The following is a 22,062-nucleotide window of genomic DNA, read 5'->3' as shown; positions in this document are numbered from 1 at the left end:
AAACCGACTGTTTCATATCAGTAGAGAAGTGATGTTGCTCATGAGGCTTCAGGCATGCACTACACGTTTTCCTGCTTGGAATATGCAGCTGTTAGGATGTTAATAATGTTTATGCATTCACAGGCTCATATACACTCACCGGCCACTTTAATAGGAACTTATCCTTGATTCTAAGATTCCTGTTCTTAGCTGATTTTTCTTTTCTTTCTAATCATCAATGAGGAATATCTGTGATCTCACTGAGCTTGAATAATGGCTTCTTCTATTGCTTTGTGTGTGGGTGTGTTTCAGTGTTTGAATATTTTATACATTTTGCAGGAGCAGAACAAGGCAACCAACAATCCGTTACAGCAGCAGCTCGATCAGACCAAGAGAGAACTGCAGCATGCTCAGGATCGGTAAAAAAACTGCGTGTGTGTGAGAGAGATAAAAATAAAGATGAGGTTCTGCATTTGTCTAATGGTCGTAACTTGTAATTTCCAACCTCCAACTAGGAAAAACAAAACTACAGAATCCCTACTCAGGAAGTCAGGACCGTCTCCTCAACCCTTAGTTCAGCAAGTGATGTCAAATCAACATGGCGGCTCATGATGTGAACCGTAAACACAGCAGCACCACTTCTTATCTTTAACGAGTTCCACTGAATACACAAGCTTTAACATTCGACCAGTCAACAAATCTGGCATTTGAGATTTTCTCCCACTTTTTAGCTTGAAAACACAGAGGTTGAAAATGACATTGTTCTGATCCAAGATGAATGCAGCATAATTATGCCGCTTTTCCACTACAAACGCGGCTGAGCCGTGCCGTGCTGAGTCGAGCTGAGCGGGGCTGTTGGAGTTGCATTTCGACTACAACCGCGCTGAACCGTGCTGGCTGGAAGTGGGTGGACACATTGGGTGGAGTTAGCGAAAGTGGGTGGACGTCACGTGATGTCGTTAAGCAGCGCAAACAGTGACATCAGTGACAGTGGAGGAACAAGTCAGAGCGGGGGCGGGGCAAATGACCGGGCCCTTTATTAAAGCTTATCATAACATCATTTTAGGCTACAAAATGTCCGCAACTGCGGTGTTTACCAATTTCAACACTACCGGGTGCAACTATGTTATTTAGTACATCAAGTCCTTCAAACGAACATGTAACTCAGAAACAAAAAACATTAGGATACTGTACATGGCTCATAATAAAACATCAATAGCCTATACTGCGCACATTATTTGAAGGGCATACGAATGAGCGCTCAGAGGTTGCAACGGTGACAGGAAGAGTCAGAAATAAAAGGAGGGCGGTGCAAACCTCACTGAATGCACTGTGTTTACCAATTTCAACACTACGGGGTGCAACTATGTTAGTTTGTACATTAAGTCCTTCAAACGAACATGTAACTCAAACAAAAAAACATTAGGTGACATACTGTACATGGCTCATAATAAAACATCAATAGCCTACTGCGCGCATTATTTGAAGGGCATACGGCGAGCCTTGCGCTCCGCGAACTCGTCCACGATGCTCTGTATGTCACTGATTCAGTGATCTTTTAAGCGGTAGTCTCACGACCCAGAGAGTAAACAATAAACATGGAGGACATGGAGTCGTTAGTGTTGCTGGTCTTGGTGCTGTGGCTTGTTGTCACCGACAACGCGGACAGATACTGGCAAGAGCGTATAGATGAGGCGAGGCGCATAAGGCTTCAGAAATTCTCGTAATTCGTAATTCTTCTCCTTCCGGGTTTGCGGTGTTTACAGATCCCAGCGCGCTCGCGGGGCATGTGTGGGCATGTGAGGACACTCCTCCTCACCAATCAGTGCACAGGGGAGTGTCTGCTCACGCCCCCAACCTCACTCGGCACGGCTTGACTCGCTTCAGCCCCACTCCAAAACGGTGCGAGTTTTAGGGGCTAAGCAGGGCTGAAGCGAGCTGAGTCGTGCTGGTTTTTGGTAGTCGAAACGCGAGCCGTGTCGGGCTGAAGCGAGCTGAAGTGAGCTGAAAAAGGGTAGTGGAAAAGGGCCATTAGAGAGAAGGAATGACGTGTGGTGGTGCATACTGTTTTTATTCAGCTTTCTGTGTTTTTTATTTTTTTTCTCCTCTACAATTTCTGCTTCAAATCCTATCATGGCTGTTTAGCGTGGATATTGTGTTGTATATCAGTGTTTTCCAACCTGACTCCATGAGGCCTACTTTTTATTTGCTCTCTTCTCGCTTCAGTAATCAGGAGCACTTGGTAAATGTGTAACACTCTGTAAACATTGTGGGCATGGGAAGTCAGAAAAACAACTACTATGAACCATCTCATCCCGGACCAGAGCAGGAATGCTGCATTGTGCACAAGGATTTGGAGGAATTCCTCTGAAATCTATCAGTGTATACGCTGAGATGTACAATAGCTCTAGATAAAGATATAGATGTTTCATTTCCTGCTTGTTATTACTTTTAATACAATAAAAAAAAGATCTCTTGGCAATAAAAAGTCTTATTAGAATGTTTTAAAAGAAACATTAGATTAAGTCTATTAGCAGATACAGTTCTGGTCAGAAGTTTACATACAGTGACATGAATGTCATGGCAATATTTGGGCTTTCAGTAATTTCTTTGAATTTTTTTTTCCTGTGGCAGAATGTACAGCATACCATACAACTTTAATTTAAAAAAAAAACACTAGAATTTGGTGTACAAGTTTTACTTTTCTTTGGGTTTTCTATAATCAACACAGGGTCAAAACTATACATACACCACACCTAATATTTGGGTAAAATGTCTCTTCACAAGATTCACCTTGACCAAACATTTTTCTTTACCATGAACAAGCTTCTGGCAGAATTCTGGTTGGATATTTCATGACTCTTCATGGTAGAATTGGGAGAGTTCAATTAATTTTCTATTTTTTCTTGGCATGGACTCGACTTGTAAGCACGGTCCATATATTTTCAACAGGGTTGAAGTCAGGACTTGTTTTAAGCTTAATGTTAGCCTGCTTTATCCTCCACAACCAGCTCTGATGCATGTTTGGGTTCATTGTCCTGTTGGAAGTCCCAAGTCGTGTTCAAGTTTCTGATGGTTTATGCTGAAGAATTCTGATGTAGTCCTCCTTCATTATTCCATCCACTTTGTGCAATGAACCGGTTCCACTGGCAGCAAAACAGCCCCAGAGCATGATGATCCTACCATCCCCACCAGCTGCTACAGTGTCCCTCTGTACATGGTGGTCCTTGTGGCCAAACAACTCAATCTTTGTCTCATCTGACCATACAGCTTTCCTCCAGAAGGCTTTTTCTTTGTCTGTGTGGTCAGCATCAAACTTTAGTTAAGCTTGAAGGTGTCAGTTTTGGAGTGGGGGGTTATTTCTTTGTCCATGGCGATCTGAACTGTAGACAGTGATCCATCAGCTTCCAGTTCATGGCAGGGCTGTGCCATGGTGGGTCTCAGGTTGTTCCTGACCATCCAAACCGACTTCCTTTCAGCTGAGGGAGACAGTTTGGGTTTTCTTGAAGCAAAGTGACTACACCTCACAATAACTTGCATACAATTGTTTGAACTGATCTTGGAATTTGCAGTTGTTTAGAAATGGCTCCAAGAGACACTCCGGAGTTGTGTACATCTGCGATTCTCTTTCTCAGATCTGCACTGAGCTCCCTGGACTTTCCCATGTTACTATATGTTGGTCAAGCCAATGAGTGCTGTAAACAAACCCTTTTTATGAACGCACAGAGAAGCTACCAGCTGTAGTCAATAATGTTGAACCCTGTGTTGATTTCAGGAAACCCAAAGAAAATGAACTCAAGTACCAAATTCTAGTGGGTTTTTTTTTGTTTGTTTGTTTTTTATAAATTAAAGCTGTATGCTGTACAATCATTCTGCCACAGAAAAAGAACAGTTCAAAGAAATGACTGAAAGCCCAAATACCGCCATGACGTTCATATCCAAGATGACATTCATGTCACTGTATGTAAACTTCTGACCACAACTGTAATTTTATGCCCACAATAGAAGCGATATGTTAATTTTGACAACACATTTGCGAATGATTTATGCTTGAAATTAGTAAATGATCTGTATCAAGAACCAGATTTAGTGGTTTTATATTAGTAATATAATCTTATAATGAGTGCAGTCCAGGGTCAGTGCTATTTCCTGTGTTTTGTACCATTTGGAAGTGATGGATGAGCTCGTCATCATTGTGTTCAGATTGGCAGAACTGCGATTGGAAAAGGAAGGGGTGGAGTCACGCTTTCATCAGCAGGAGGATCAACTGGCCGCGCTACAGGAGGAGCTGAGGAGGGTATCGGAAAGCACACCTCAAACAGACACGGTATACAGACGCGCCACACCCACAGACTGTGTTCAGATGGAGGTGTTTTAGCTTGCTAACCCCCCCCCGGCTGGGCAGCACCTCAGCTTTCAGCGCCACGACGTCCTCCATGTTGTTGTAACCGTAAAGAGTTTTATTTTTCTGATACCCCATCAGGAACTGATGACGCTTCAGGCTCAGCTGGCTGAGGCAGTGCTGCTGAGACAGAAGCAGGAGGAGGCGCTGCACATGAGAGAGAGGGAGCTCACTGCACTGAAGGGGGTGCTAAAGGACGAGGTGGCGGCCCACGACAGAGAGCTGGAGGCACTCCGAGAGCAGTACAGCCAAAATATGGAGGCCCTTCAAAAGAGCATGGAGCATGTATCGCAGGTGTGTGTGTGTGTGTGTGTGTGTGTGCACGTGTACAGTTGTGATCAGAAGTTTACATACAGGGACACAAACTTCGTGTGTCATGGCAGTATTGGGCTTTGAGTGATTTCTTCAAACTGTTTGCTGTACAATTATTTTGCCACAGAACACATCTATGGTAAAACAAGAATTTGGTGCACATGTTTAATCTATTTTTAGGTTTCTGAACTCAACATGGGGTCAAAATTATACATACAGCCACCTAATATTAGGTTAAATGTCCCTTAGTGAGTTTCTCCTTCACCAGATGCTTTTGTTCACCATCAACAAGCTTCTGTCTGAATTCTGGTTGGATATTTGTCCTCTCTTCTTGGCTGAATTGGTAGAGTTTAATTAAATTTGTGTGTTTCCTGGAACGGACCTGACGTTTAAGAACAGTCCACATACTTTTGATAGATTTTGCCAAACAGCCCCAGAGCATGATGCTACCACTACCATGCTTTATAGCTTGTTAGAGTGTTCCTCTGTATCTCTGGTCATTGTGGCCAAACAACTCCATCTTTGTCTCTTCTGACCAGAAAACTCTCCTCCAGAAAGCTTCTTCTTTATCTATGTGATCAGCTCTAAATGTTGAGCTTGAAGGTGTAGATTTTGGAGCAGGAGCTTCTTTCTTGGGCAGCAGCCTCTCAGTCCATAGTGATATAAAACTCAGCTGACTGTAGACAGTGTTCCAGCAGCTTCCAGTTCATGGCAGGTTCCTGGGTTGTTCCTGACTATCTGAACCAGTTTTCTCTCAACTGAGGGAGGAAGTGGTTTGGCAAAGTGGCTCCACCTCCCGATAACTTGTACTTAACGTACAGTTGTTTGAACTGCTGATCTTGGAATCTGTGGTTGTTTAGAAACGACTCCAAGAGACATTCCTGAGTATACATTTCTGAGTATGATCCTCTTTCTCAGATCTGCACTGAGCTCCTTGGACTTTCCCATTGTACTGTGTATTGGTCAATCCTTTTTATATTGTGCACAGAGAAGATACCAGCTGCAGTCAATCATCACTAACAGGAAATTAAGAGACGTTGTCCTTGGCAAGTTAAGACATTTTAGACTTTCAGCACCACTGAATTAATAATCTAAGTGGGTGTGTATATTTTTGATCCTGTGTGTATATCAACCTGGTCTTGATTTCAGAAAACCCAAAATGGATTAAAACAGTTCAGAGAAATCAATGAAAGCATGATGTCTCTGTATGCAACTTTTTGAATGTATATAGTTTAGTTTCCTGTTTATTAGGAACACCTCGCTTGCGGTTAAATCCGTTGGCCCTTTCATCAGGCTCTCCAGCCTGGTGTACAGTTACAGACTGGGGGAGGTGATGACCACTGACCAGATCTTTGGATATGGATCACTTTTTCAGCACAGGGATGTTAGTGGTGTTGATAAATGAAGGGACTGGGTGTTTTTGAAACAAAAATAAGACGCACGTTCTCACTGCTGTGATTGGTCCATCTACAGTTCCCCAATTTCTGTAAACTGATGTCTGCTCTTTAGTACATACATGCAGAGCTGTGTTTCCATAATTCACCCACGAGTGTTTTTATTGTATTAGTCTCTGAAGCATAACGGAGGTACGGGGGGGCAAAGGACTCTGCCTTTCCATTTTTCAGGTTATCCGTGTACGAGGTGAAGAGATGTTCCTATAGTTCCTCAGGCATTAATGTGGATTCTTCAAGCCTCTATCTCTTCCTTCACGAGATCCTGTTTTAACATCACACCTCTTTTAGTCCCAGCAGGAGATAGAGGAAGAGCGGCAGAAAGTGAACGCCTCGATCCTGACTCTGGAGGAGGAGCTGGATGGTTACAGGGAGCAGGGCGAGCACTGGAAGGAGCAGATGACCTCCGTCAAACAGGAGTGAGCTCTAGTCTTACATAAACATTCACACATGACTGATTCATTCTCCTGCACGTTTTCCAGAGGGGAAACTTTCTGGAGCTTCAGCTTAATTTCAGGTCAAATTAAACTCGAGTGTAATGTCCACAGGTCTCAGACAACCATCATAATAAACATATTTCATTATTCTGCCATACAAAGTTCTGTTGATTGATCTGCAGTTTAATGATTATGTATTTAGATTGCTGGAGCACAGGGACACATTTCCATGGCGATGGACATGGCTGATTTTCATACTCGGCTTCTTCCCTCTGCTGTGTTTAATGCAATTCTACAGGAAGCGATTATACACCGTTAGTGCTATCGGTGAATTAGGAGCTTAATGATGTGTGAATTCTGAGAGTTTTAACCATCTAACAGCCACTGTATCTAGTTGCACTCTTCTGTCTGCAAAGCTCAGAAAAGCTGCATCGCCATTGTTGGTGCAAATCTTGAAAGTTAATTCTAATCTTTTTATTTCTTAATAGGAGTTTGGTTTGTTAGATTTGCCGGGTTTCTGTTGCAGTTTTACACACAATAGAAGTGATGCGTTAAAACTTTCAACAAAACATAATTGCGAATGGTTTGGGTTTACACTGAGTGGTATGTGATATTTTTAAATCTTTTTTTTTTTTTTTAAAGAAAGATGCATTTCCATTTGCTCTTCATGCCATGTGACTTAAATGTGATTCCATTTCAATTTTGCGAAATATCACTTGAACAAATTGTCTATAAAAAACCCAAACCAAAACAAACACCTCATGCAAGCGTAAAAACCATTTTGCGATTATTTATTTCAAAGGTTGTGGGGGTTTGTTTGTTTGTTTGTTTGTTTGTTTGTTTTCTTCCCCCTTTTGAAATGCACATTTTTCCATTGCTTGATTTTTAGTTCACAGTTTGAGCTTGTGCATTAAGCAGGTTAATGGGAATGCAGCTAGTGTGCATGTATTTTATAATAATAAAATATAATAATAATCCAGCCACTCTAACACACCCCCACACCCGGTACAAAATACACACCTGGTATTTCAGCAGCCCAAAGTTCAACCCAATATTTATCAAAGGTGTTGCAGGGTTTTTTCACGCAAGTTATCGTACGTAAACACGCTCATGGGTTGAGCTTCTGAGAACACAACGTTCCATTCATTCTTTTGGCTAAAAGTTGAGCTCCAGTGTGTTTTAGGATCAGAAGGGTTTTTTTTTTTCCCTACAATTTAAAAAAAAAAAAAAAAAAAGGGCCAAGTTTGTGTGAAATATTAAGTCAGATTTTTAACAGCCTGTGTATCATGTGTGGGAGGCCATTAAAGAATAATTATTTCTTTTGAATTTAATCAGTCCTCAATACAGAAATGTGCCCCCCACCAACCAAACTGGTCTCTTCTGGTTGGTTGTGATTTACACTGGGAGCAGGTGGTGATGGGCAGTACCTCATACAAATCACAGTTAGGAATCTGGAGTTAAATTCCATCAGGAATGACTTCATGTTTTAATTAAATAGGCTTGTTATGAACAGTATATTAAACCAGGGCTTTGAACCAGAATTTTTTTCCTATTGGTTCGTTCCGAACAGAAACGGAATTTTAACGTTTCCGGTTTTGGGTTCCACCATTAAATAGACGTTCCCGAACCGGTTAGAACAAAAAAATTTCATTCCCGGAACGGTTAATTATGTTCCCTGTCAGCTGTTTAACAAATGGCTATAAAATTATGTCTCTGTCTCGTCCAGCTTAAGCCAAATGTAGGCTAATTCTATTACAACCTTCATTAAATAAGACAAGAAATAATTCAAAACAATTATTATTTCAAATGTTGGCGATTTGGATTCTCAGTATGTCTTCCCATCTACACAAACAGAAAAAGTGCCAAAAATGAAAGAGAATTTTAGTGTTACCAAAGGCTAGTCAGGCCCTATGCATTGATAGGCTAACAGAGGTTAACGTCATTTAATGTTCGCGAGCCTCTCATTAACGTGGACAAATATATTGATATCGTGTTTGAAATTGACATTTTTGAATAACGATAGACTGCAATATTTACCTCTTATTTAAGATGTGGAGACGTGATAGTAGTCCACCCTCCCGCTCTCTCCATTCAGTCAGCGAACGTCACACAGGAAGTGAACCCCAGCGGGTCATAGAAACTTGCGCAGGAGAAGAATGACTTTTTTATTTGTAGGCTACGGAAACTTTGAGGAACGAAATAAAAACCGGTATTAACCGGTTACCGTTATTTTTAATAAGCGTTTCTGTTCCGGAACATAAAAAATAATAAGGTTTCTGGTTTTGTTTCTGTTCCATGTGAAATAGAAAAATTTCCCGGTTTTCATTTTCGTTCCTTGAACCGGTTCAAAGCCCTGTATTAAACTGAATGGATGTTTAAAAAAATACACTTTTTTTTAATGTTTCTTGAATGTTGTCTTATTTGCTTGTTTTCATTCACCTTTTTCCTAACGAATGACTTTACCTCTGGTTTCTGTTTGCCAGGAGCAGGCAGCACAGCACCTTTCACAAGTGAGGGAGATCTCTAGGTTTACTGAAGGGCCTCGGACCACTTAAAGAAGCAATAAATATTTATATTATTGAACAGGAACTGCAGTAACGCTTTGCATTAAGGTCCTTTTCACAAATATGTACTGCATGAGTAAAGCTAGCCGCACACTACGCCGATTTTCAGCGTACCGAGCCAACTGAAGTCGCGAGTCAGGCGTAAAGACTAGTTTTCGATGGTACCGACTCATCTCACAGCCGATTCGAAAAACTAATCGGGAGCCAGACTGATCGGCGAGAGTCGCTAGCAATAGCCAATCATATCTTTCGCATACAACACGTGACATCATTAAACACAATTTCTAGCGCGAGAAATATGTGTTGGTAGCACCTAATGCAGGTATATACTGTAATTCCATAGACTGAAGCTTTATCCATAGACACAGTGGGCTGGAAAGCCACTCTGCTCAAGTTGTGTGGCTGAATTCCAAATCGCTTTAACTCCCCTATATAAGTGCACTATTTGGAAATAATAGCTCATGCAGCCTAGATAGTGCGCTACATATTCCGTGTTGTGTCATTTGTAATTCAGCCTGTAGCATCTTCAAGTGTTAAATCCAACAGTAACTGTATCCAATAGCCAATCACAAGGCTATTAAGTTGTCACGTGATATTTAGCGGAATGTTTATGATGCTTAGTTCGCATAATCTCGTTTGGTGTCGCTTCAATCGCGACTGCACTCGTCAACAGTCGGGGATATGTGCGTGCCCTGTCGGGAGTCGGCTCTGAAATGGGTCGGTTCGGTACCGCATGGATCGGCGTAGTGTGCGGCTAGCTTAAGACATTTACAAACAACAAACTTCTTCCGAACTGCAAGTTAACAAATTTATTAACACTCATATATTGAGTAATATCAGTGTTTATACCATCCATGAATAATACATCTGAATTGAGTAATATTCATAATTATTATACACACGGGCCACTTTTTCCATGGAATAAAAACGTGTTCTGTTCCCTTCTAGCGGGTTTATTGATAGCATGCAATATTATCATTTCGCTTATCCTCCATGTATTATGTCACTCTCTCCAATGGAGAATGAGTGTGCAATATTGTTACAATATTGCACATTGTCAAGACAACACGATGTCACACGTCGGAGGTGTATAACTTCCACATTAGCGAGTGACTGTGACAATTTGTAAATGAGCATAGCTGCCAGGTTTGCTTCATTAAACACCCAAGATTTTGAGAGAATTTTGGCTGCCAGGTCACTCCGTTGTGTGTAGCTGTCGATGTAGGTTTTAAAAGTAACGAAGTAAATTACACAGGGAAGAAAATAATATTCAGCTTGACTGCTCTGGCATTGGCCTTCACTAACGTTACACCAGCTAGAAGGTAACTGGACTGGCGCACTGACAGCACCAACTCGCGGGTAAACTCGCGCTGGCCTTTGAGAATGTTGATATGAAGAGTGTGTATGTATAATAATATTGGCTGGCTTTTTTTCGTGGTATCAGATGTATTCCGTTCATATCCTGCTAGCTAAATGGAATATACAGTGAGAGTAAAAAGTATTTGATCCCTTGCTGATTTTGTTGGTTTGCCCACTAATAAAGACATGATCATTCTATACTTTTAATGGTAGATGTATTCTAACATGGAGAGACAGAATATCAAAACGAAAATCCAGAAAATAACTTTAAAGAATATATTTTAATTGATTTGTATTTCATTGAGGGAAATAAGTATTTGATCCCTCTAGCCAAAAGCACTTAATACTTGGTGGCAAAGCCTTTGTTTGCAAGCACAGCAGACAGACGTTTGTTATAGTTAACCACAAGGTTAGCACACACATCAGGGGGAATTTTGGCCCACTCTTCTTTGCAGATCCTCTCTAAATCATTAAGGTTGGTGGGCTGTCGCTTGGCAACTCGGACCTTCAGCTCCCTCCATAGATTTTCGATTGGATTGAGGTCCGGAGACTGGCTGGGCCACTCCATGACCTTAATGTGGTTCTTCTTGAGCCACTCCTTTGTTGCCTTTGCTGTATGCTTCGGGTCGTTGTCATGTTGGAAGACCCAACCACGGCCCATTTTCAACTTCCTGGCAGAGGGGAGGAGGTTGTCCCTCAGGACTGCACAGTACATGGCTCCATCCATCTTCCCACTGATGCGGTGAAGTAGCCCTGTGCCCTTGGCAGAGAAACACCCCCAAAACATAATGCTTCCACCTCCATGCTTGACGGTGGGCACAGTGTTCCTGGGGTCATAGGCAGCATTTTTCTTCCTCCACATGACGAGTAGAGTTTAGGCCAAATAGTTCAATTTTGGTCTTGTCTGACCACAGAACCTTCTCCCAATCACTTTGTACATCTTTGAGGTAATCATTGGCATACTTTAGGCGGGCCTCCACATGTGCCTTCTTAAGCAGGGGTACCTTTCGGGCACTGCAGGATTTTAATCCATTGCGGCGCAAAGCGTTGCCAATTGTTTTCCTGGTGACTGTGGTCCCAGCTGCCTTGAGGTCATTCACGAACTCCCGCTGTGTGGTTGCAGGCCGATTTCTCACAGTTCTCATGATCATTGCCACCCCACGAGGTGAAATCTTCTGTGGAGCACCAGACCGAGGTCTATTGATGGTCATGTTATACTTCTTAAATTTTCTCACAATTGCACCAATGGTTGTTACTTTAATACCCAGCATCTTGCTAATGTTTTTGTAGCCCATTCCAGATTTGTGCAGGTCAACAATCCTGTCTCTGAGGTCCTGAGAGAGTTCTTTGGTCTTACCCATGTTGGAGAGTTTGGAATCTGTCTGATTCTGTGAACAGGTGTCTTTCATACAGGTGATTAGTTAGAACAGGTGTCTTCAATTCAGGTAACAAGTTGATTGGGAGTGTCTAACTGGTCTGTGAAAGCCAGAACTCCTAATGCATACTAGGGGATCAAATACTTATTTCCCTCAATGAAATACAAATCAATTAATATATATTCTTTAAAGTTATTTTCTGGATTTTCTTTTTGATATTCTGTCTCTCCATGTTAGAATACATCTACCATTAAAAGTATAGAATGATCATGTCTTTATTAGTGGGCAAACCAACAAAATCAGCAAGGGATCAAATACTTTTTACTCTCACTGTATCTGATGGACCACTCAACGCCAGCCAATATTATTTAAATATTCGACTGTAGATTTTTCAGTGGATGTTGTGTATGCAGATTTGTCTTCGGTAAAGTTAGAGAAGTATCACTGTTAACGGACTTGCTTACTTTAACATTATTGATGGCTTATTAGTGTAGCTATGGTTAATGTCAGCTGATGCAGTAAACAATAACAAAACCTTCATGTAAAGCGTTACTGGAAATGCTAAACTCACTGGCCACTTTAATAGGAACTTGTTGATTTCTAAGATCCCTGTTCTTGGCTGCAGGAGTGGAACCCAATGTGGTGTTCTCTTCTGCTGTTGCATGCTGAGATGCTTTTCTGCTCACCACGGTTGTAAAGAGTGATTATATGACTTGCTATATCCGTCCTGGCAAAAAAAAACCAAAAACCTCAAACCAATCTGGCCATTTTCCTCTGATCTCTCACTCTTCAACAAGGCGTTTGTTTCCACCCGCAGACCTGTCGCTCACTCACTCGGTGTTTGTTTTCCGCACCATTCTGTGTAAACTCTAGAGACTGTTGTGTGTGGAAACCCCAGGAGATCAGCAGCTTCTGAAATACTCAAACCAGTCCATGTGGTTCAAACCAACACCCATACCACAGTGAAAGAAAAACACACTCTGAGAACAATTTTTTGAGATCAGTTTTTCCCATTCTGATGTTTGAACACTGTGAACATTGATTTGTATCTGCGTTGTTTCATAACTGCACAAAACAGCAGGTGGATGGGTGTACCTAATAAAGTGGCCAGTGAGTGTGTGTATTGCTTCTTTGAAATAACACCACCTGTATGATACAAATTTTTAGCTTGAAGGCTTTAAATCTGACACTGCAAGCGATTTCCTATCAGAGTACTGATGCATCAGGAAAAGAACAAAAACAAATCTTGATTTGCTAAAAGTGAGCAATAATGGATTCAATCATAATCAAGGGCTATCCAATCACGTTGTAACTAACCACATCAATCATATTTGTTTCAGGGGGTATTTTTGCTAACATGGTGGTTCCCATAATGTAAATATGATAAATGTGAACAGTTTATGATCTTGTCACTATTTAGGCCATGTAAAGTGTATACTTGTTTAACTAATTGCTTCGACAGAACGGAGGCAGTATTTGGAGTTGTTAGTGAAAAACTCTATGAACCTCCATGGTATCAGATTGTCTGGGGTTCTTCTTTTAAGAGGAACATCATATTTACCTTACATTGTGTTCATTTCTTTAAATATCTTTCAAGAAGTGAATTTGTTAAACAAGTATGAGTTTGGCCTGTTGATTTGATTCATTGCAGACAATGATTTGATTGATTTTATGTGGGCTTGTGTAGTGTTTATGGTGTATGATATAATCTTGAATCATCTGCTTGTCTAGACTGCTGCAAGCTCAGCAGGAAAAGAAGGAGCTTGAGGAGAAACTGCTCAGCCTGAAAAAGCAGACGTGTGAAACGGACTCCCTCACTCGGGTATTAATTTGCTTATAGAGACTTTATTATGGAGACACATTTTTGTACCTAAATTCATGGGTCATTTCTAACATTGCATATTATCGTTTGAAAAACGTAGCTAGACTCACTGCAGTTTTTGTAAGCGACGGTTAACTGCACTACATGGCCAAAAGTATGTGGACACCTGACCATCACACCCATATGACCTTGTTGAATATCTCATTCCAGATTTATTCACCTTCACTGTTATAAGCTCCGTTCTCTTCTCTTCTCTTCTCTTCTCTTCTCTTCTCTTCTCTTCTCTTCTCTTCTCTTCTCTTCTCTTCTCTTCTCTTCTCTTCTCTTCTCTTCTCTTCTCTTCTCTTCTCTTCTCTTCTCTTCTCTTCTCTTCTCTTCTCTTCTCTTCTCTTCTCTTCTCTTCTCTTCTCTTCTCTTCTCTTCTCTTCTCTTCTGGGAAGGCTTTCTACTAGATTTTGGGGCGTGGCTGTGGGGACTTGTGAGATTAGTGAGATGAGACACTGATGTTGAGATTCCAGTTCATCCCAAAAGTCTTCAGTGGAGTGGGTTTCAGTCAGGGCTCTGTGCAGAACACTCAGATTTTGGTGTGTCTGCTACTGGTAATAATGTAACCCAATACAACCTGCTGTATCAACTGATGGTTGGCGTCTAAACACCTCTCCTACTAGCTTGCTGATGTTAGTGTGGAGGGTGGCACGTCACCCGGCAGGACGAAAAATAAGACCTGTCAAAAGTCGGCTGAGCACCACGTGAGCCATTGATCTTCATGTAAAACCTAGGGGTGGGTTGGACTGGCAACCCCCATCCGACATTAGCTACAGAAAGACCAAATGCTTGAGGGGACTTGTCATAATGTTTTGTCTTTTGATGGTTTGAATATTGCTGGACTGTGGCGTTGTTTGGTTACTTAATTTGCTAAAAAGCAGTGTAGCAGCTTGGAGGGCCTTGTAAAGGGTTGTTGTTTTTGGTACATTTAGATATTTTTCATCCTGGGCTTTAACGGAATAATGGTTTTCATTTTAAAACAAGCGACTGGTGGCACAGTGGTGTAGTGGTTAGCACTGTCGCCTCACAGCAAGAAGGTTCCGGGTTCGAACCTCACGGCTGACAGGGGCCTTTCTGTGTGGAGTTTGTATGTTCTCCCCATTTCACAAGTGTCAGAGATCTTTAGGTTTACTGAAGGGCCTCAGCCACTTAAAGAAGCAATGTGTGGATTTCCTCCAGGTACTCCAGTTTCCCCCACAGTTCAGAGACATGCAGATGAGGTAAAATACTCAGCCACTGAGATTGTACAAGCAAGTGCATACTTGGCGCTGGTCCCAAGCCCAGATAGACTGGGGAGGGTTGCGTCAGGAAGCGCGTCCGGCATAAAAACTTGTCAAATCAAATATGTGGAACACAGCTGCTGTGGCGACCCCTAATGGGAGCAGCCGCAAGAGGAGGCTTTTAAGACTAGTGACTAGCTAGCTAGGTAACTTGCTTGCTAGTTCAGTCTGTTACACCATCTCCACATGCCACGCCCACACAGAGCAAAGAGAGTATTTTGCTTCATATTTTCAGTGCTAGATTCCTGTTCATACGTGTCTCTGATCCTGTTAATTTTGATGTCCTGTGAAAAGGTCAAACATTTTGTGCGCTCATTGACTGACTGCTTCGAGTGTGACAACACTACATGAAGGTTCCTTTACAGATTATAAACTAACAAATGTAACAGGAAATGCAAGTTCTTGGCTAAGAGGTTGGAGGGGAGGACACTGAATTTTTGTTATTCAATTTCTTCTCTTGAGATTTTGTTCTATCCTGACTTATCAGGGTTATGGGTTTTTGTTGTCCCCCCCCCCCCCCCCCCCCCCCCCCCGCACTTTGTAGCTTGAAATCACTGATGTCAAAAATGACACAGTTCCAAGTTCTGACTTCCCTCTGCTGCTGTAAATCAACTGCAGCATTCAGATACTCAAGTTAAACAGGTGACATTTGATTGTCGGTCATTTTAACTGACTCTCCTGTTTCATTAGGTTCAGGAGCTGCAGCGCTGTCTCGACGATCTGAAGACGGCACATTTAAAAGTCGATGAGCAGAAAGCAGAGTTGGCGAAGAAGGAGGAGGAGCTCCAAACCCTGAAAAGAACCAGTCAAAACAAAGAACAGGAGCTTGAGGCTGAGATTGACAAACTGAAGGTCCAGTCGAAAAAGGACAAAGAGGAGCTCTCCAAAGTGATCGAGAAGACGCAACAGGTTAGTTGTGTTAAAAAAGAAATTCTTAAAATGTGCTAGTAACTGGGTTTCTAAATGCACAGTTTGAGATTGTGAGCTAAGAAACGAGTCGTGGAAGCATGTGAATTTTGAAGGAAAAGGGGAAAAAAGCCTCTTATCAAAGTTTTTCTGCTCACATGCAGTGGTTTTTCAGACAATCTGATAAAGAAATATTTTGCAAAATTGAAACGGAAACATTTTCACATTTAAGTCACATTGTAATAAAGAGCAAATAGAAACACAACCTTTCCTGGAAAAAAGAAGAGTGCTCTGTAAGGCTACAGTCACATTAGAGCTCACAACGGGTTATCGATGAAAATGAGGAGTTCGGTGGCAGTCCTTCCCCAAGCTTTGGGAAATATTCCTACTGTAGATCCATCTGCGAGTATTCACTGCTTAGTTTGCCCATGAAGACATCGCCACCAAATTTCAACACGTGCAATGAAATTTTTCACAACGTTGTTGGCCACTCATGAGGCGGAGATGCCAAAAAACCACTCCTGAAGCTCGGAGAACATTCGCTGTACATTGCACGATTGGTGGCGATGCTATTAATTTTTCATCAAGTTATTCACAAACCCATCGTGAGCTGTAGTGTAACCAGAGCCTAAGAGCGATCATGATGGGAGAAAGCCAGCTTTAATCACATCGCATTTGCACAAAATAGAAGCCATATTTTAAAAATTGACAACACCATTGCGAATGATCCGTTTCCGTTTGTTGATGTTCAATAAAAAGTTTTTTTTTCAGAAAGTGTTTTTATTTGCTCTTCATGTCATGTGACTTAAATGTGTAAAATGTTTCCATTTATGTTGCAAAATCTGAAAAATCACTCGTGTGTGTGTGTGTGTGTGTGTGTGTGTGTGTGTGTGTGTGTGTTTTGCAAACTTAATTTTAAAATTTTTTTTTTTTTTTTTTTAATTTCAACTTGGGCATTTCAGTAACGCAGACTATTCACAATTGTGCTTCTGTTTTGGGCAAAACTGTAATGGAAACCCAGCTCATTAACCTTTTTCTCTCTTCTCCATTCTTCTAAACAGAATGACTTTTTCAAAATATACACAGAGTGGTCTGATAAAACAGGAAAAGCATTCATTAGCTAATTAAAATTGAAATTTTTTCCCCTTTTTAGTTTGTCTGAGGCACCTTGTATATGCCAAACACTTGAATTTTGTGGAACCACAGAAAATCAGATCCAAACTAAAATGGTTTCCCAGGGGACATGTTGCTATTGTGCTGGAGCTGCAGAAATTTCTCAGCTTAACCCACAAAAGTATTTGGGTTTTGATTCCATTAGTGAGAAATTGGTTAAGAAATGCTGGGGTTTATCATAATAAAACACTGCTGGATGTAATTATCAGGGCATTATTTAATACAACACGCCATAATTTAACTTTCAGAAATTTCAGAGTAAACATTAGATAGCAAGAAGGTTTCTGCCTTTAAAAAGACAAGTGTGTGATGCCAGCATTAACCAGAGAAAGATGTATTGACTTAATTGAGCAGTTGACTAAAAAATATTTCCACACTTGTTTTGTTTCTTTGACTTTTTACCTGGTGTGCTATACAACTGCCACTTAAAAGCTAGGAAAGCTGGAGAGTAAAAGCCTTCAGGAAAACTGTTTATACTGTACACTCGCCGGCCACTTTATTAGGAACACCCATCTACCTGCTGTTTTCTGCAGGTCTCTAATCAGCCGATCCCTGGACAGCAGCACAATGCATCAAATCGTGCAGATGCAAATCAAGAGCTTCAGTTAATGTTCACTTCAACATCAGAACGGGAAAAATTGTGATCTCAGAGTGTGACTTTCTTTCACTGTGGTATGGGTGTTGGTTTGAGCCAGATGGACTGGTAGTTTGAGTATTTCAGAAGCTGCTGATCTCCTGGGGTTTTCACACACAGCAGTCTCTAGAGTTTACACAGAATGGTGCGGAAAACAAAAAACACTGAGTGAGTGAGCGACAGTTCTGTGGGTGGAAACAAACGCCTCGTTGATAAGAGAGGGTCAGAGGGAAATGGACAGATTGGTTCAAGCTGCCAGGAAGGATATAGTAACTCATATAATCACTCTTTATAACCGTGGTGAGCAGAAAAGCATCTCAGCATGCAACAGCAGAAGAACACATTGGGTTCCACTCCTGCAGCCAAGAACAGGGATCTTAGAACCAACAACAAGTTCCTATTAAAGTGGTCGCTGCGTGTATGTGTACCCTGTAATGTAATTCGTCCGTATTTTTGTTTTGGTTAAAAAAAAATGTAGTAATAGAGTGGATGGATAATAAATGATGAATTTGCCTGGACTGTTTCTCTTTTCATTCATAATCAAAGCTGTGACATTTTTCTCCTTGTTTTCTCAATCCTCCTAACTAATCTGCCCTATTCTCAGTCTTTATTATCATCTCAGGATCCTACCAAAGATACTGTAGACCTTCAAGAAGCCAACACTCGCCTTAGAGAGAGAATTGCCCACATGGTACAATGGACACACACAGATTTATATACACAATCAAATAACCATGTATTATTAATAATAATAATAATAATAGTGTGCACTTTCTTTCACGCAGTCCCGGCTGCACAGCAGTCTATCCGACACTGAGGCTTCAGATATTCTGGAGGAGGAGAACCGGCATCTGAAAACACAGCTGGAGGAAATGCGGCGTGCAACATCCCGACTCTGCCACGAGAAAGAGGAACTCAACCACCAACTGGAGGAAAAGGAAAAAGAGAGAGAAACTCTGCGCCGTGGCAAAGCGGACCTCGAAGAGCAGAAGAGACTGCTTGATCGAACACTGGAGAAGGTTAACAAAGATGTAAGCGTGCCTATGTGAATGTGTGCTCACTGTTGGGTATTTCATAATGTGATTTTTGGCATATCATGGCATCTGCTTAAACTTTATAAAGAGAGCAGCAGTAAAAGAGAGTTATTTTGAAATTTGGACTTCAGCCCGGGCGGCACGGTGGTGTAGTGGTTAGCGCTGTCGCCTCACAGCAAGAAGGTCCGGGTTCGAGCCCCGGGGCCGGCGAGGGCCTTTCTGTGTGGAGTTTGCATGTTCTCCCCGTGTCCGCGTGGGTTTCCTCCGGGTGCTCCGGTTTCCCCCACAGTCCAAAGACATGCAGGTTAGGTTAACTGGTGACTCTAAATTGAGCGTAGGTGTGAATGTGAGTGTGAATGGTTGTCTGTGTCTATGTGTCAGCCCTGTGATGACCTGGCGACTTGTCCAGGGTGAACCCCGCCTTTCGCCCGTAGTCAGCTGGGATAGGATCCAGCTCGCCTGCGACCCTGTAGAACAGGATAAAGCGGCTACAGATAATGAGATGAGACTTCAGCCCTGATTTTTTTTTTTAATAATCTTGTTACAAGACTGGGATATAAAATTTTTTTTTTAATTTAACAAAAGGTATACTTAAGTTGATAAAGAATAGGAAAATAAATGTTGGGGTTTTTTTTGGTTATAAAATATTGATCATATCTGTAAATAGTGTTTGATTAACACACGTTTACATAATTTGAATCACAGATGGACCTGCTGATGGGGGGTTCTCGGCAGTCTGTGCAGAATCTGCAGTCTCAGTTGGATGAGTTTAGAGACCGCTCCCGTAGAGAACTTCAGGACTCTCAGAGGCTGAACAAGGATCGACTGATGGAGCTGCAAAGATCTCAGAACAACCTCAAAGCAGCACAGGAAGAGGTGAGGGAGAATGAGACGCACAGGACCGTTCATTGGCTGTGGTAGTTAATTAGCATACATGATATTTAAAGGTGAACTTTATATATAAATTTATTTTTAATTTTTCTTAAATATTCCTTACTTGCACAAATAACATGGAAAATAAATAGATAAGAGATGATTACTAAAAATGGATTAAGTACTGGCATTAGCACAAATGTTTTACGTGGCTCAGAAAACAGCAATTCAGGACAGACTTCTTGCCTGTATTGGTAATCTTATAGACATGCCTCATTACCCCTTTGCTCTGCCCCATCTCAGTCTGTTCAGAAAAAAAAACATGGAAGAATGCAGTGCAGCCACATAGTTTTTACTGAGAGTAAAACCACACCCTGTTTCCAGAGCCTCGCTGATGTAAACTAGCCGATGGCCAACTCGACAAATTACTGTTTTATTTATAAAAGAAAACTAGAGACTTTGCTAATGAGATCTGGGCTATATAGTTTCCCAAATTATTTAAAATAGCTAAAGTAATCCCCTTGTACAAAAAAGGTTCAAAAACAGACTGTGGTAACTATCGGCCAGTCTCTGTCCTCAGTATTTTGTCAAAGGTGCTGGAAAGGGTTGTTTACAACCAGTTGTATGAATACTTACAAAACAACGGTTTATTGTATCATCTTCAATCAGGTTTCCGTCAATCATATTCTACCGATTCATGCTTAATATACCTAACAGACTACCTTAAAGGTGAGATTGATCAAGGTAGATACTGTGGTATGGTTCTTTTAGACCTACAAAAAGCATTTGATACGGTTAATCATGAGATTTTGTTGTACAAACTAAAGGCAATCGGAAGTTGTGATAGCGTCGTTGCATGGATGCGTTCATATTTAACTGGTCGAGAACAAAGAGTGTCTGTAAATGGTGTTTTGTCGGAAACGGCAGCTATAACCTGTGGTGTACCTCAGGGTAGTATTCTCGGTCCATTGTTGTTTTTACTCTGTCAATGACATGAAATCAGCTGTCAACTGTGAGTTACTTTTATACGCAGATGATTCTGCTCTTTTGGTGTCAGACAAAGATGTACAGGTCATCGAACAATCTCTGAGTACCGAGCTATCCAATGTGTACGAGTGGTTAGTCGATAACAAATTGTCTCTCCATCTAGGTAAAACGGAATCAATCCTTTTTGGCTCAAAACCAAAAATCAATAAAATTCAACATTTAAATATGCAATGTAATAGTAAACAAATTATTCCAAAACTCAAAATAAAATATCTTGGTGCAATCATTGATAATTACGTTTCTGGTGAAGATATGGCCCAATCAGTTATTCAAAAGGTCAGCTCCAGGACCAAATATCTGGCTCGTAAATCAAAATACCTGGATGGCGAGACGATGAAGTTATTGGCTACCGCTCTGGCTCAGTGTCACTTCGACTATTCATGTTCTTCTTGGTACAGTGGTCTTACTAAAAAAACTAAGCACAAACTTCAAACGTGTCAAAATAAGTTAATTCGTGTTGTATTAAAACTCCATCCTCGTACCCACATTACTCCTGCCCACTTTATTCAACTTAATTGGTTACCAATAGAAAAACGTGTTGTCCAACTAAAGCTAAATCATGTTCATCAAATTGTAAATAATACCTCCCCTTCTTATCTCTCTTCGTTTTGTACCAATGTCAGCCAAGTCCATAACATCCGAACTCGAGCAAGTGTCGGGTCACTGGCCTTACCCAGATTTAAGACCACACTGGGTAAGAGTACATTCAGGTACACGGGAGCTGCAGACTGGAATAGCCTACCCACAAGTGTTCAAACGCTCACCAATAAACAAACGTTTAAGAAACAAGTCAAAAGGTTTTTATTAGAATCATTAAAAATGGACTCTCTCATGTACTTTTAATATGTTTGTAAATTGTTATTCAATTTCTGTGATAACAATTGTGATATTTTGTGATATATAAAATGTGATAGTTATATTTCTTAAATTTATTTATTAATAATATTATTGTTATTTTTATACACTTATACATTTTTGTAATTTTTGTCCTCTATTATATTGTCACCATTTTGTAACTTTTTATGAGGACCAGAATGGAAATAAGTCATTTTATTAGACTTTTTTGTGTCATCCTCGGTTTTTTTACGTCTTTACAATAATTAAATGTGTACTTTATTGTAAATGTACATGTGGAAAACCTAAATAAAATCAAATCAAGCATTTGGATAGCATAACGTGAGCTAGGTACATCTACTTGTGAGGTAATGTTATCTTTCCTAATGCAGAGTGACAAACATTAGTCCTGTGTCTCAGTTTGGGTACTTGCACTTCCTATTGCGAGTGCATAAGTGTGTTTATACTCACAGGTGCACTATGAGACCTGGATTGTGGACTCAAAACAGTCAAAATGTCGCGTGTGTGCGCGCG

General features: G+C 41.0%; 1 protein-coding gene across 2 annotated transcripts in view; it reads left to right on the top strand.

Moving 5' to 3' along the window:
- The window catches only part of cgnb (cingulin b), a 61,468-nt gene that overhangs the window by 16,482 nt on the left and 22,924 nt on the right, over window positions 1-22,062 (top strand). The window contains exons 5-14 of one of the 2 annotated variants that reach the window (XM_060904989.1): window positions 319-398; window positions 4,183-4,306; window positions 4,463-4,675; window positions 6,436-6,563; window positions 9,065-9,091; window positions 13,612-13,702; window positions 15,718-15,936; window positions 18,345-18,431; window positions 18,526-18,771; window positions 19,480-19,650. In XM_060904989.1, the coding sequence (XP_060760972.1) occupies window positions 319-398; window positions 4,183-4,306; window positions 4,463-4,675; window positions 6,436-6,563; window positions 9,065-9,091; window positions 13,612-13,702; window positions 15,718-15,936; window positions 18,345-18,431; window positions 18,526-18,771; window positions 19,480-19,650 (1,386 nt within the window). The remainder of the gene's footprint in view (window positions 1-318; window positions 399-4,182; window positions 4,307-4,462; window positions 4,676-6,435; window positions 6,564-9,064; window positions 9,092-13,611; window positions 13,703-15,717; window positions 15,937-18,344; window positions 18,432-18,525; window positions 18,772-19,479; window positions 19,651-22,062) is intronic. The other variant, XM_060904990.1, reaches the window with a different exon arrangement.

Source organism: Neoarius graeffei, chromosome 22 (genome assembly GCF_027579695.1).
Source record: "Neoarius graeffei isolate fNeoGra1 chromosome 22, fNeoGra1.pri, whole genome shotgun sequence".
NCBI lineage: Eukaryota > Metazoa > Chordata > Actinopteri > Siluriformes > Ariidae > Neoarius > Neoarius graeffei.
This window is presented reverse-complemented; position numbering and strand designations above follow the sequence as displayed.